Here is a 15,433-nt window from a genome sequence, read left to right on the forward strand (position 1 = left end):
CTACGATAAGATTAAGAAAAAAAAAAAATGAAGATTTTAAGTGGATTTAAAAATATTCATAGTTGGAGGTTTTAGTTTTCAAGGAAGGTGAGAACACATTCTTTACATCCACCTGGCATAGTACTGGTATCGAGGAGTAGGGGGCATGTCACAAATCGTAAGAGACATTCTGCAGAAAAATCAACCCATTCTCTAATTCTTGAGTCCAAAAAGGGCTTATGCACTACAAAACCAGTTTCAGAGATCAACAGTTTAATCTTTAGGTACAGCATGGACAAGAGGAAAGATTTGTCCCCCAAATACACAGTAGTTAAAACATCAAGAGATTTGTGGTGCAGGACCAGAAACCAATTTTAGAGAGTGGGGGGGAAAAAAAAAAAAAAAGCTTCACAATTTTATTGCATCTGCACAACAGACAAGCAATCAGTACTCTTCACCATATTCCTCTTCTCCATCCATAGAGTCAAGGCCGACCTCCTCGTAGTCCTTCTCCAGGGCTGCCATGTCCTCTCGAGCCTCGGAGAACTCGCCCTCCTCCATTCCCTCGCCCACGTACCAGTGCACGAAGGCACGTTTGGCGTACATCAGGTCGAACTTGTGGTCCAGGCGTGCCCAGGCCTCGGCGATGGCAGTTGTGTTGCTCAACATGCAAACGGCACGCTGCACCTTTGCCAGATCACCTCCAGGAACCACACAAGGTGCTTGGTAGTTAATTCCAACCTACAAAACAGGTCATATACTGTTAGAAACTGGATCCATTTCACTCCACATTAAACTGCATTTGAAAAATTTTTTTTTTTTTTTAAATACCTTGAATCCAGTGGGACACCAATCCACAAACTGGATGGTGCGCTTTGTCTTGATGGTAGCAATGGAGGCATTGACATCCTTAGGGACCACATCTCCACGGTACAGGACACAACAGGCCATGTACTTCCCATGTCGTGGATCGCATTTCACCATCTGGTTTGCTGGTTCAAAGCATGCGTTGGTGATGTCAGCGACAGTCAACTGCTCATGATAAGCCTTCTCTGCCGAAATGACTGGAGCATATGTAGCTAGAGGGAAATGGATGCGGGGATAAGGAACCAGGTTGGTCTGGAACTCCGTGAGGTCAACATTGAGCGCTCCATCAAACCGGAGAGAGGCGGTGATTGAAGAGACGATCTGCCCAATCAGACGGTTCAGGTTGGTGTAGCTGGGACGCTCAATGTCGAGGTTACGACGACAGATGTCATAGATAGCTTCGTTGTCAACCATGAATGCACAATCAGAGTGTTCCAGAGTGGTGTGAGTGGTGAGCACAGAGTTGTAAGGTTCAACAACTGCTGTTGCCACCTGAGGAGCCGGATAAATGGCAAACTCTAGCTTGGACTTCTTCCCATAATCTACAGAGAGACGTTCCATCAGGAGAGAAGTGAAGCCAGAACCTGTTCCTCCACCAAAGCTGTGGAACACCAGGAAACCTTGGAGTCCTGTGCATTGTTCAGCCTAAAAAAAATAAAAAATAAAAAGTGTAAATGTTTTGTCCAATTGTAGAATGCAACAAAATCATGTACAAGTTTGTCCAAGCATGACTATCAAAAACAAGAATGACCACATCACGGTCAACCTGCGACATATATATATATATATATATATATTCTTTTTTTTGGTCCCTGTCCACTCAATTCCCTCATGTCCCATGTCTATTGTGGTGAGCTGGGTAAGAATTGTATTGTTTAAAAATGAAAAATAATAACTAGAACTACGTTGTCTATGGCACACCATCGCGTATTCCTGTGCGCACTGCTTTGTCCCATTAACGGTTTTTTTTTTTTTTTTTTTTTTTTTTTTAATCAGCCCCCATGACCCCACCCCCTCTGGCCTGGCCCCTCGGGGTCATATCAAAAATCGACAGTGTTGTGCACTTCCCCATTCATATACAGGTAGTAGTCGACTCGCGACCTATGCGACTTAAGACCAGAATGCTCCGCGTCTCCGCCCACTCAGACTCAGTTTCTACCCCAGCACCCGCCATTGCTTTTTTTTTTGTAATTTTTGCATAGGCCTATACACTATAAATAAAGGTTGGCCAACTTACGACCAGTCAGAACCGATCGCGGTCGCAAGTCGACGACTACCTGTATCTACTATGTCCCAAAGTTTCAAGTTCCTATCTCAAACGGTGTAGGAGGAGCGATTTTGAACGCCTATCCGCTAAGCACCCCCGACCCCCCACCCTCCCCCAAGCACCCTCTGATCATCATGAGTTAAAAAAATATATATGTTGTTAAATGTATAAATCATGAATATGTTTGATTTAAAAAGCTACAAGAATTTTTTTTTTTTTTTTTTTTTTTTTTTTTTTTTAAATCAACCCCCATGACCCTAAACCCCTCTGGCCCGGCACCGAAGGGTCGTGTCAAAAATCCAAAAGTGTTGTGCACTTCCCCATACATATATCTACTATGTCCCAAAGTTTCAAGTTCCTATTTCAAACAGTGTAGGAGGAATTACAGAGTAAGACAGATGGATGTACGGACGGACAGCGGAGACAATCACAATATTCCCACTTTTCTTCGAAAGCGCAGGAATAATAATTACCCACAGCTCAGATTACAGTCCAATGAGTCTTATCATTGTGCTGTGTGCACTCTAATAAACCTTTTGTTCATAACCTGGACATTGTCATTTGAAGTACAGGACTTCTCCATTAAGAGCGAGTGAATAGTCTTTAAAAAAAAAAATAATCCAGTAACGGGCCAATTGAGAAATGTGCATTTGAAGCCCTCTAAAGAGTTAATTAGTCACATGATCACACAGGTCTAAGCCCAACATGCTTTCAAAAATTCCATAACGCTTTCATATCAGGTTAACCAGATCGACTCAATGTTTGGACGACCTGCTCAACCAGATCAAAAAAGTCGCCCATGATGGACATTACACATGGTGAGATTCAAGCTGCTGCATTAAGAAAACCTTATCCCACATATCAAGCATGTAGACTCAGGATGAGGCATTATCACAGGAAAGGACATAAACAGATTAAATACTGGGGACAAAAGACTCCGTGAAACCCTTAGTGTCAACCATGACACTGGTGGGTGCAGTTTTTGCACTGCACCTGAATCGGCTTCTCAGGTTTGTAAGTTTGGCCTGACAAACAAACAGTGACGAGTTACGAGTTAGAGGTGGAAAAGGCCATGAGGGCGAGCAGAGTTCAAACTGTCCTCACTAAAATATCCGAGGCATTCGCAAGGGGGGCAAGCATCAGACAACTGACGCACCAACTGTGAATAAGACTTATTACCATTAACAAAGGGAGAAGGCCCAGTTTGTGGATAGAGGATACTCTATAGCTGTGTACAAAATGGTAGCAAATGAAAGTTTGAGCTCAGAGACATCTATGCCAAGAAGGGGGGGGGGAGGGGGAGAGAGATCCCACATCCTGCATGTGAGCAAAATGGGACCAGCAGACGATATCAGTAGCCAAGTGCATCAAACTAGTGACGCATGAATGGATAAACGAGATTACCACCAACCCTGACTATGCAGTGAAATCCAAGGGAATCGACTTGGCAGAACCAGTGGGGAAAGAATCCAGCTCGACTCTGCCGCGAGGCCACAAAGCAATGCAGGTCAATGGCACGAGACATCAGACACATCCTCCAATTGAAATGAAGTCAAGCCTTGATCCCGCTTGTTGAGGGTGAGATGTATATACTCTCCCATCTCAATTAGATTATTAGTGAGTCTGCACAATATATTGGTCAGACGATGCATTGAGAAGATACTTCCTTGAGCCTCACCATACTCTATATAAAATAAAATATTAAAATCTTACCTTCTTTGGTCACATTTTTTTGTGTTGCAAAGATGAACAAGCCCATGTATTACCATGAAACCCCAACAAACTCACCATCTTTCTGATGCGGTCAAGAACTTGGTCCACGTGTTCCTTCCCAATGGTGTAGTGGCCACGGGCATAGTTGTTAGCTGCATCCTCTTTTCCAGTAATGAGCTGCTCAGGATGGTACAGCTGACGGTACGCTCCCATCCGAACCTCATCTACAAAAGTAAAACAAAAACATTCGGGTGCTTTTGCTTCAAGACAGTCACCTCTTGCCAACTTGGAGAGAACATCATTGCCTCACCAAGATTCTCATGTTAATGGTTTATAAATCACCGGAAATTCCGGAAGAATATCCATCGAGCAAGATACCACACCAAGTTTCTGCCTCTCAAACAAAGCGGACTGGTGTGCAGGTGATCGAGAACACCCAGAGAGCTCACAATCACATTTAAACATAAAAACCTCTTCTTGCTTAAAAAAAAAACACATTGAATGGCAAAGTGCACTACAACCGAACAAAACTGGTCTTGCTTCCCACGATCAATGTTGCGTTTATTCCTGCCATTGTATCCTGCCAGGTATTAAAAAAAAAAAAAAATACTGTTCACATGGAATTGCATCAGCAAATTAATCCCCACTATTACATACCAAGGCAGCATTTGTGGACTGACGACGCAGGAAAGCCGGCAGGGCAGGGGTGGTGAATGGTTTAAAAACAGCGAGTTGAAGTGATGCCGGTTTGTGTTTATATAAAACTACAAAGCGCCTGCTCGTCCAGTCCACATCCACATCCACTTTGGAGAAAAAAAAAAAAATAAATCAAATTTGGGATATCGCAGCCTTTTTTGATGCCGAATTGTGAATTATCGACAACACACCAAGAGGAAAAACGCAAGATGGAAAGGCCGTCCGCATTCAGATGTCTCCGTTCGACGTATTCAGGGACGGACGTGGAAATTTAAAACGGAGCTCCAATCAGCCAATCAATCTTTGTGATTGGCAACGTTATTCACATTTCTCTTCGCATGCAATGCCAGGCAAATGTGCGAGTTCAAAATGTCCATCAGCCAATCATGATCATCCATTCCTCAGAAAGCGCTTGCATCGACGAACAGCACGGGAATACTCCGAGGTTGCACATTATCACAAATAAATCATTCAGCCCAAAATAATGGACAACTTACCGACCACCGTGGGTTCCAGGTCCACAAAGACCGCGCGAGGAACGTGTTTTCCTGCCCCCGTCTCGCTGAAGAACGTGTTGAACGAATCGTCTTCACGTCCAATGGTCTTGTCGCTGGGCATTCTTCCATCAGCTTGGATGCCGTGCTCCAGGCAGAAAAGTTCCCAGCATGCATTGCCCATCTGCACTCCGGCTTGGCCCACATGGATGGAGATGCACTCGCGCTGCAAGAAACGAACGACAGACGTACTCGACGAGTCATTCCATACAAAACGCAGCTCGTTCATCGAGCTGGACATGAAACCAAATTTAAAAAAAAGGTTCAAACATCCAGAGCACCGTTTGAGTGCGAAACAGTCACTTCATACTTTCCCAGACAACATTTCAATATGGATCACTTCACCTGGAGGGAATTGCAATGAAGCTCAGACAGGAACCTGCCGACTCTCCCTGCAAGCTCAAGCGAGTGCTCCTCATCAACACCAGGCCCACGACATACCTACTCTGTTTATCAGCATCTACAAGAGATTGGTACCTGTGCCGAACCTATTACATCACAAAAGGAGCAACGATGGACACGTCAAATCGAGGACGAGTGCCCGAATCCTGTCCTTCCAGAGAAAGCAAAGGTCACAACTCCATCATCACAGAACAGGTCCTTACTGTAGAGGAGCTTAGGTCATGCTGAGGTGGAGAAATTCCAACGAGACAAAGACTCCTGCACTGTCCGGGGTGCATTACCTTCATGCAGAGCATCATGGATCATGTAGAATGAAGAACTCGTCTCGCTGGTGAAAGCTCACGTCGATCTGCTTTGGCAGACAGAGCAATGGATGGAGAGCTTTTCTTGCTTCCTCCCTCCATCGGTGAGAACAGAGTACAAACTGTTCTGCATCGGTCTTCGAGATTAGAGGTCGCGACGCAGGGTTCGCTTTTTTTACTCATTGCACGCACGTCGCTCGTCTTCCATGTCTGGTGCCGCTCCTTATAGTCTCCACCGATTCCAACAAGTCCGCACTTTACTTGAGGCCCAACTCGATCATTTCTCTTGCAGAACTGACATGTTCTTCCCTCCAGGACTTCACACGACACCACGTTGCGATTCGTCCTATTTATGTACCTGGGGGGGGGGGGGCGTCTTCCTTGTAATCTGAAACCTCAATTGTGCAGAATCCATCAGGATCAAGCTCCATCTATCGACCGATCGACCCTGTTGCCTCACTCTTCCACGAGCCAAGACCCCCATATTGAAATTTTTAAATAAAATAACTTACAACTGGCTATTTGAGTTTCAGGGCCTTGGCTTTTGTAACATCGATGAAGCAAAAAAAAAACACAAAAACTTACAGGCCTCCAGAGCCCCACCCTACGCTCATTTAATACAGATTTGGACAATCCATTTCACACTACATAATCCCAACTCCCTCCAACAACAACAAAAAAAATGGATCCTGCAGTAGAATCGTGGCAGGTCGAGGCCAAGCGTCTGACATGTTCAAACGTGATAAGTTATCAGAATGTGGAAAATGTTACACAAGCTTTGGTATCTGACTGCCGCTCTTTGCAGCATCACCAACTTCCCCCTCCTCACCCCCTATACATCCATCCATCCATCCATCCATCCCAAACTCCTTCCTCCAAAAAAAAAACAAATAGGAAACTTGGGGCATAAGGAACAACCTAAAGGCCTGGATCGAGATCCACCACCAGTCACACTGACAGTCCAACAACTCTCAGGTTTGCATTAGTCACCAACGGGCACATCAATAGTCTTAACCGTGTAAAAATAACTCAATTGCAAACTTGCTCACTACCAAGGTGTTTATACACAACTACAGTACTCATGTACAGGGGAGGGTGTTGCATCAGCAAGTCGGATTTGCTTCCAATTATAATCAAATCTAACCTCTCCAAACATTCCAAGATCCCAAGTGGGTCACGTGGGCCACCAACCGAGCTGAAAGCTAACTGGGTGAACGGCATTACACATTCTTGGTCACCTGTAACCCAATAACGTATTCCATCGAGACGTGGCAAGAAACGAATCCATAAACGCGCAACACGCAATAACACATGTACTTGTTCAATGAAGGACAAACTATCGTTCACCTCGAGTGGGACTAATCTCCAACAATCCATCATCAGTTAGCAAACAGTAACAGGTGAGGTGCTCCATGTGAAACAACAACACTTTGGGCCTTTGGCATAAATACAACTAGCAAAATGTAACTTACTCGAGTAAGTGAGGCAAAGTGGAAAGGTTAATCAAGCAAACACAACATGGTGATGTCACATTAGTACAATGGGTCAAGATCGACGACACTCCATGAAGAACAGCTTCACTACCGTGGGAAACCGCAGTGAGTTTACGTTCCACCATTAACTGATCCAAACGGGATGCCAAACAAAATGGATACACAAGGTCGTTCAAAGATTAAATCAGGGACAGAGGGTTCAATACCATCACCACACCCACTTCAAACCACCACCCCCCCCTTTACCATGACTTTCCACCATGACTTTCCACCCCCACCCCCCTCCTCCCCTATGACTTTCCACACCCCCTCCTCCCCTATGACTTTCCACCCCCTCCTCCTCCTCCTCCCCTATGACTTTCCACCCCCCTCCTCCTCCTCCTCCCCTACGACTTTCCACCCCCCTCCTCCTCCTCCTCCTCCCCTACGACTTTCCACCCCCCTCCTCCTCCTCCCCTACGACTTTCCACCCCCCTCCTCCCCTATGACTTTCCACCCCCTCCTCCTCCCCCACGACTTTCCACCCCCTCCTCCTCCCCACGACTTTCCACCCCCCTCCTCCTCCCCCACGACTTTCCACCCCCCTCCTCCTCCCCCACGACTTTCCACCCCCTCCTCCTCCCCCACGACTTTCCACCCCCCTCCTCCTCCCCACGACTTTCCACCCCCCTCCTCCTCCCCACGACTTTCCACCCCCTCCTCCTCCCCCACGACTTTCCACCCCCTCCTCCCCTATGACTTTCCACCCCCTCCTCCCCTATGACTTTCCACCCCCCCCTCCTCCCCTATGACACTTTCCACACACAGCTCCCCTAAAAGCTGCTTCCTTCCTCCCCCTCCCCCCCGCCCAATCTACACCCAAGTTACCTGTACTCTCCCCAGGTCCCTCGAGCATTACCTCACTCACAAGTCTCCATTTTAAACAGAGTCTCAAACAAACACAGCCATGAAACACCAAATCCCCGAGTCAGGTTCCCACCGTAAGGTACCATTAGGTAAGAGTGCACACCTGACCGCGCCATTACCTGGGTGTGGCACATCACGTGTCACTTTCACACAAACTTTACTTCAAACACTTCACTTGATCTCAAATCCAATTCCGTTAAAATCTCTTCGATTTAAACTCTCAAGAGTGAAGAATAATAATCTTTGCCCACTAAACGTAGTTAGTAAAAAGTTAGCTTAACTAACGGTGAGTAACGAGGTATAAAACACTCACCATGGTAGATGATGCAGTAACAACTCACGCAAACTCAGGTGAAGGAACGGAGGTTGTTGGTATAACCGGCTACGAACGAGTCACGAGTCGAACAAGCCCGGAATTACTAACCGCACCTTTCGTACCTGGAATATATAACCGACCACGCGATGACGTCATCGCGTTCTCATCTCTTCGCCCCCGATTGGTTCCTTTGAATTTGGGCGTTCATCTCCGAGGACAACGGTTTTTGGCGGAATTTGTTGCGAATGAGAGAAAAAAAATGACGATGCGGATAATTATTTAATTCGATTATTTTAATAAATTCGCGGGTTTGTTCTCATTGTACTTTAAAAAAAAAAACCCATTGTTTACTGGACTCGATGTTGTTGAACCTTCCTTGAGACGAGTCGTCCCTTAATTTGAGGAGGACGACGAGGAGGACGACGAGGAGGAGGCGACGACGACGACGTGGAGAGGTTCGAACATGACATCGACACCTGTGTTTGCGTTGTCAGTGTTTACAGGTGTGCTCTGCAATGCACCTGTTCGCGGGTTGAACGTCCGTGTTTCGTTGTCACGTGGTTGAGGAGGTGACGGATCTGCGCCGATCAATGGATGAGGTAACGAAACACCGAACGAACGATTAACGATCGTTTTTTTTATTTTATTTCAATCACTTTGAGTGAAACGTTCCTAATGAATCGCTCGTTCGGAAAAAAACCTCCTCTCAACGGTCAAAATGATCCGGTGAAGGAAGAGGAAGAGTTTGAGGTGAGAAGCGAAATCGCCTTGAATCCTCCACGTCCTCACCTCGTTCCTGGTGACGTGTCGGGTTTAAACACGTGGTACACGCGGGTCACGAGGGCTGTGTCGTGATGAGGTGAGAGTACTGTAATAGTTTACATAACACCTTAATCTGATGAGGTGAGAGTACTGTAATAGTTTACAGTAAACTTGAATATGATGAGGAAGGTGAAAGTACTGTAATAGTTTACAGTAAACTTGAATATGATGAGGAAGGTGAAAGTACTGTAATAGTTTACAGTAAACTTGAATATGATGAGGAAGGTGAAAGTACTGTAATAGTTTACAGTAAACTTGAATATGATGAGGAAGGTGAAAGTACTGTAATAGTTTACAGTAAACTTGAATATGATGAGGAAGGTGAAAGTACTGTAATAATTTACAGTAAACTTGAATATGATGAGGAAGGTGAAAGTACAATATTAGTTTACAGTAAACTTGAATATGATGAGGAAGGTGAAAGTACTGTAATAGTTTACAGTAAACTTGAATATGATGAGGAAGGTGAAAGTACTGTAATAATTTACAGTAAACTTGAATATGATGAGGAAGGTGAAAGTACAATAATAGTTTACAGTAAACTTGAATATGATGAGGAAGGTGAAAGTACTATAATAGTTTACAGTAAACTTGAATATGATGAGGAAGGTGAAAGTACTGTAATAATTTACAGTAAACTTTAATATGATGAAGGTGAAAGTACTGTGATAGTTTACAGTAAACTTGAATATGATGAGGAAGGTGAAAGTGCTGTAATAGTTTACAGTAAACTTGAATATGATGAGGAAGGTGAAAGTACTGTAATAGTTTACAGTAAACTTGAATATGATGAGAAAGGTGAAAGTACTGTAATAGTTTACAGTAAACTTTAATATGATGAGGAAGGTGAAAGTACTGCACTAGTTTACATAACACCTTAATCTGATGAGGTGAGAGTACTGTAATGGTTTACAGTAAACTTTAATATGATGAGGAAGGTGAAAGTACTATAATAGTTTACAGCAAACCTGAATATGATGAGGAAGGTGAAAGTACTGTAATAGTTTACAGTAAACTTTAATATGATGAGGAAGGTGAAAGTACTGTAATAGTTTACAGTAAACTTTAACATGATGAGGAAGGTGAAAGTACTGTAATAGTTTACAGTAAACTTGAATATGATGAGAAAGGTGAAAGTACTGTAATAGTTTACAGTAAACTTTAATATGATGAGGAAGGTGAAAGTACTGCAATAGTTTACATAACACCTTAATCTGATGAGGTGAGAGTACTGCAATAGTTTAGAGTAAACTTTAATATGATGAGGAAGGTGAAAGTACTATAATAGTTTACAGCAAACTTGAATATGATGAGGAAGGTGAAAGTACTGTAATAGTTTACAGTAGACTTGAATATGATGAAGGTGAAAGTACTGTGATAGTTTACAGTAAACTTGAATATGATGAGGAAGGTGAAAGTACTGTAATAGTTTTCAGTAAACTTTAATATGATGAAGGTGAAAGTACTGTAATTGTTTACAGTAAACTTGACTATGATGAGGAAGGTGAAAGTACTGTGATAGTTTACAGTAAACTTTAATATGGTGAAGAAGGTGAAAGTACTTTAATAATTTACAGTAAACTTTAATATGATTAGGTAGGTGAGAGTACTGTAATAGTTTACAGTAAACTTTAATATGATGAGTAAGATGAAATAAAAGTGTTGTTCAAGTTTACAGTAATCTTTAATCTGATGAGTAAGATGAAAGTCCTGTAAGAGTTTACAGTAAACTTCAATATGGTGAGGAAGGTGAAAGTACTGAAAGAGTTTACAGTAAACTTCAATATGGTGAGGAAGGTGAAAGTACTGTAAGAGTTTACAGTAATCTTTAACATGGTGAGGTAGGTGACAGCACTGTTCGAGTTTACAGTCATCTTTAAAATGATGAGATAGGTCAGAGTACTTACTGTAAGTCTACAGTATACTTGGTGAGACCCTCTATACATCTACATCTTAATTATGACGTGAATATACAACCAGCCCATTCATACCTCATATAGCTGTACCTACCATTGCTGCCAACCTCTCTATACCCCTCTATCTCTATAACGTCCAGGTACCTATCTAATTCTAATTTAAACGTGTCCACTGTTTCTGCTGCCACTACTTTTCCAGGGAGACCATTCCATGTATTAACTACTCTGAATAAAAGTCCCCTGCCTTGCTACCGTCTTAACTCTCCTCTTCTTTACTTTCAGGTTCTGGCCCCCTGGTCCTTGCTGGAAAAACTCTTCTACACTTCTTTTCTCTCTCCCCTTCTGAAACATCCCTCTGCCATATCCCCTCGTAACCACCTCCTTTCTAGTGTATAAAGCCCTGTGTGTCTCCTTCATTCACTCCTCACAGCTGAGTCGAGCTTGGCCCGGAATCAATCTGGTTCTGTAAAGAGTGGTGAATTTGAACCCTGTTTGAAGTTTTTTTCAATTTTGAATAACTTAAACTAAATAATTGTGAACAGTTTAGGAATGTGTGCAATTTGGGGGGGGGGAGGGGCTTTGAACTGTTTAGGAATTGTTTTTTAAATTGCACAAAACAACATTTAGCATTTTCACTCATACTTGTTGACCTTAACATATAATTTTCACCATTCACAACAGTTATTTCTATTGTCATGGTGATTTTCAATCAAATTCACAATTCAACTTTTCACCATTCAGAGCTGTTGACAGCAAGCCGCAGCACACCTCTTCGCAAAACTTGCGGACTGTCTACCGTGCCAATGATGGACTCAAAGTCAACCATGCATGCGTCAGTTTCATCAGGGTAGACAAAAAGAGTCGCATCGCAAACTCTTCCGCTTTTGTTCTTCACAAAAGTTCCTTGAAATGCTGTGTTTCCAACTTGCAGGTCAACTTGGCCAAGATAGAGTTTGCGACTTTTGCGGTTTCCGGAAAAGTTTACCAGAAGCCAGTTGCCGACCTGAATCTCACTTGATTCCTTCACCTTCTTCACACCTGTCAAATGGAACAAGTCCTCATCGGATGTTTCTGCATCATCATTTCCAGACCCTTCTGGGCATTGCCTGCGTTGCTTTCCTCCTCCTGGTCATCGCTTCCCTTCTCTCTGTCGTCTCTTTCATCCTGGTCATTAGATACCTCATCGTCATCAGATTACGTTTCTGGATCCTCCTTTTCAAAGTCATCAGTGGTGACAGATTTGCCAGGAGCTACATCTACCTTGCTTTGTTTCCTGCGTTGTTGTTGGCTTGGGTAACTTTGTTTTTGGAGTAAGTTTCACCTGCGCTAACTTCACTCAATAATACAGGTTGCTTAAGAGTGCAACCACAGTTTTGATGTAAAAGGGTGTGTTCAAAACTCACCCAGAAAAATAAATAAATAAATTATCAATATGCAATGCATATGCCTGGTGTTGGCTTAATGGTTAGGGTGGTGGGCTTGGGATCTTAGGATCCTGAGTTTAAATCCCACCTGGCTGTTGAATTAATACCAGGTGGGGTTGACTTTGCCTGTCATCCTTCTGAGGTTGGCAGAATGAGTGCCAGCTTGCTGGTATCCTGTGTTGGAGTGTTGACCCTTCCAGGATTGTGCCCAATAGCCAAGGAGACTACTTAGGCAGCACCAACACTCTGCATAGAGTATGGTCCCAATGGATAGATGGTTGCAATGCATAATGTTGGCAACATTCAGCTTGATTACCCATGTGAATATCAACTTGGTTTGACAGCAACATATGAAGACCACACAAATTTTTTGCACTCTCGAAAATCGATTTTTTTTTTGCAGTTTATGCAATAACCAGCTGTATAAGAACCAACAGCATACGTCTCATCCCATGAGACAGAATCATACCTTACCTGCATACTCCCATTTTGCATTTGGCCGCAATCTGCATTAAAACAACAGGAAAAAAATCATCCAAACGAACCCAGTAAGTGTTCAAAGTCATCCCGGGTGGTCAAAGTCACTCCCCTTTATGGTAGCCCTGCGCTGAACCCCCTCTATGGCATCTATGTCCTTCCTGAGTTGTGGTGACCAACGCTGCACACAATATTCTAGATGTGGCCCTCACTAAATTCCTGTAGAATGTTAACACCACCTCTTTTGATTTATAAATGATCCCTCCCCGAATACAACCGAAAACCCGATTTGCTTTCCCTCGAGCTGTCTGTATCAATCATGATGTTTGGACAGGTGGTTACATACCGAGAGTAGAATATCCTGCAGGGACTTGAATTGGAGTTGTGAAAGTTTTGCTGGAGGTTAAATATGAAATGGAATGTTTTTGGAAACCAGTCTGTATGTGTCTGGATTTGTTTACTTGTCCTCGTACAGTCGTTGGTGTCTGCAAGGTGGCAGCCTTCAAGAGCGTCTTTGATCGGCCTTGGTATATTCACATGGATATGTTTATTATAAACATGCATGTTAGCTTCAAATTTCCTCAAATGTCCACCATGGCATGTTGTGTTTCATGGTTGAAGAGGAGGCATAATTTCAATGTCTGAGGTGTCAAGGTGGGGGAAAAGAAGAAAGCCTCGTACATCTTTCTCAAGGTACAAAAGCAGAGTTGACGATTTCAAGGTGCAGAAGTGATGTGGCACCTTGTGCGGTTTAACATGCATGAAGATACTGTATCTGCACCATGAGGGTTACTTTAACATGTGAATCACTCATCCCCATCTACCTCTATCACCATCGCCACTGTCCCCCCCCCCTCCTGTCACTGTCCCCATCTCCTCCTACCTCCATCTCCCCCTCCCTCTGTCTCCATCAAAGGATGACCTCTAAACCCTGACTGTAATTTAATCTGACCAAGCATTACTTTACTTTCCAAATGCGTGATGTTCGACACATCACATCATATGTATTATTGTCAGGTATCAGCAAATGTGGGGGGAATAAACTGACACAACGTCGGGTAAGATAACAACATTGGTTATGAAATTAAATATTACAAATGGTAATGAGTAGTGCACGAGGGTATGAGGTGTGAAAGACCCAGTCATACCCAACTGCTCCTGGATTCTGTGTCTTTTGCACCTGATAAGGTTGAGAAGGTTCATTCAACCCTTGACTAACTCCACTACTGGACCACACGACATCAGCTTATGTGTCCGAAAAACCTGCTCTGCTGCTCTTGCACATCCTCTCTCTGCCATTTTCACCCTGTAATTTGCCCTAAGTCATCTTCCATCTCCTTGGAAATCCACAAACATCATGGCATTACGTAAAAAGGTGAAAAAACGGATCCCCTCAATGACAGACATATCAGCTTACTTCCAATCATCAGCAAGGTCATGGAATTCATCATCACGGTTGAAATCAAATCCTCCCCTTTCATCAACAGCCTCATCTCAGATCACAAATTTGGATTTAGACCAGGTCACTCAACCTTGGACATGCTGCTTCTACACTCCCAACAATGGATGAGGCCCTCAAAATGAGACGTGAGATCAGGGCCATCTCTCTGGACATAAATAGAGCTTTCGATGCAGTCTGGCATTCTGCTTTACTCTCCAAACTCTCGCCGATGGTATCAATGGTCAACTTTGCTTTGGGTTACTGACATCCTATTCTCTCTTAGCTGCCTTGTGGTGATGAATGAGATCATCTTATCTGCTCTTCCAGTCTTTATCAAAACTTTTATCCAATTTACAAGGTCTTCATCTACAGTTTGAAAACTGCTCTCTCCTCTGGGTTGGTGCCCCCGCCTCACACCTTGACGCCGTGTAAACCAAGGCTTTCAAGATCCATGAATCATTCGCAATGATGCTGAGTCTATGAGCCTATTTGCCCTATCTGTGCTTTGTCCCCCCCCCCCGCCGCCAGGTAGCTGCAGGACGCACGCGGTCCACCAGCAACCCCCTCATAGTGAAAATGCCTAAATCCCGAACCATTGTTCATCTCAACTCATTTATTCCTCTTTTTCCTCACCTGTTGAACCTCATTCCGCACTCTCTTCAATCTCATTCTTCCCTCCAGATCTTCAAAACAGCTATTCACCACCATCTCAGGTCATTCACCATCCAAAGTCATGCTCTATTCTACACCCATTAAACCACCCCACCCCTCCCAAAATGTTGCTTATGTATCCATCTTGTCCATCTCTCACGTTCTCCCTTACCTGGTGGGGGGAGCTGGTTTTGTCACAGATACTCG

At 43.7% G+C, this 15,433-nt stretch overlaps 1 protein-coding gene across 1 annotated transcript; it reads right to left on the reverse strand.

Moving 5' to 3' along the window:
• Window positions 1–235: 235 nt before the first annotated feature.
• On the reverse strand, window positions 236–8,652 carry LOC147033665 (tubulin alpha-1C chain-like). The gene is made up of 5 exons (XM_085871735.1): window positions 8,493–8,652; window positions 5,020–5,242; window positions 3,902–4,050; window positions 811–1,491; window positions 236–720 (listed from the first exon to the last, which is right to left on the reverse strand). The coding sequence occupies exons 1-5, from the start codon at window positions 8,493–8,495 to the stop codon at window positions 424–426; spliced, it is 1,353 nt and encodes a 450-aa protein (XP_085727861.1). The 5' UTR covers window positions 8,496–8,652; the 3' UTR covers window positions 236–423.
• Between the last annotated feature and the right edge of the window lie 6,781 nt (window positions 8,653–15,433).

Source organism: Eptatretus burgeri, chromosome 2 (assembly GCF_056783735.1).
Source record: "Eptatretus burgeri isolate ZD-2024b chromosome 2, Ebu_testis_v1, whole genome shotgun sequence".
In the NCBI taxonomy this organism is placed as follows: domain Eukaryota; kingdom Metazoa; phylum Chordata; class Myxini; order Myxiniformes; family Myxinidae; genus Eptatretus; species Eptatretus burgeri.

What these genes read in the sequence shown, in the direction of transcription:
- LOC147033665 (XM_085871735.1), bottom strand. An exon ending in CCTGGAACCCACGGTGGTCG is followed by an intron (nt 4,051 to 5,019) that starts GTAAGTTGTCCA and finishes TTACTTTTGTAG; the next exon opens with ATGAGGTTCGGATGGGAGCG. An exon ending in TTGACCGCATCAGAAAGATG is followed by an intron (nt 1,492 to 3,901) that starts GTGAGTTTGTTG and finishes TATTTTTTTTAG; the next exon opens with GCTGAACAATGCACAGGACT.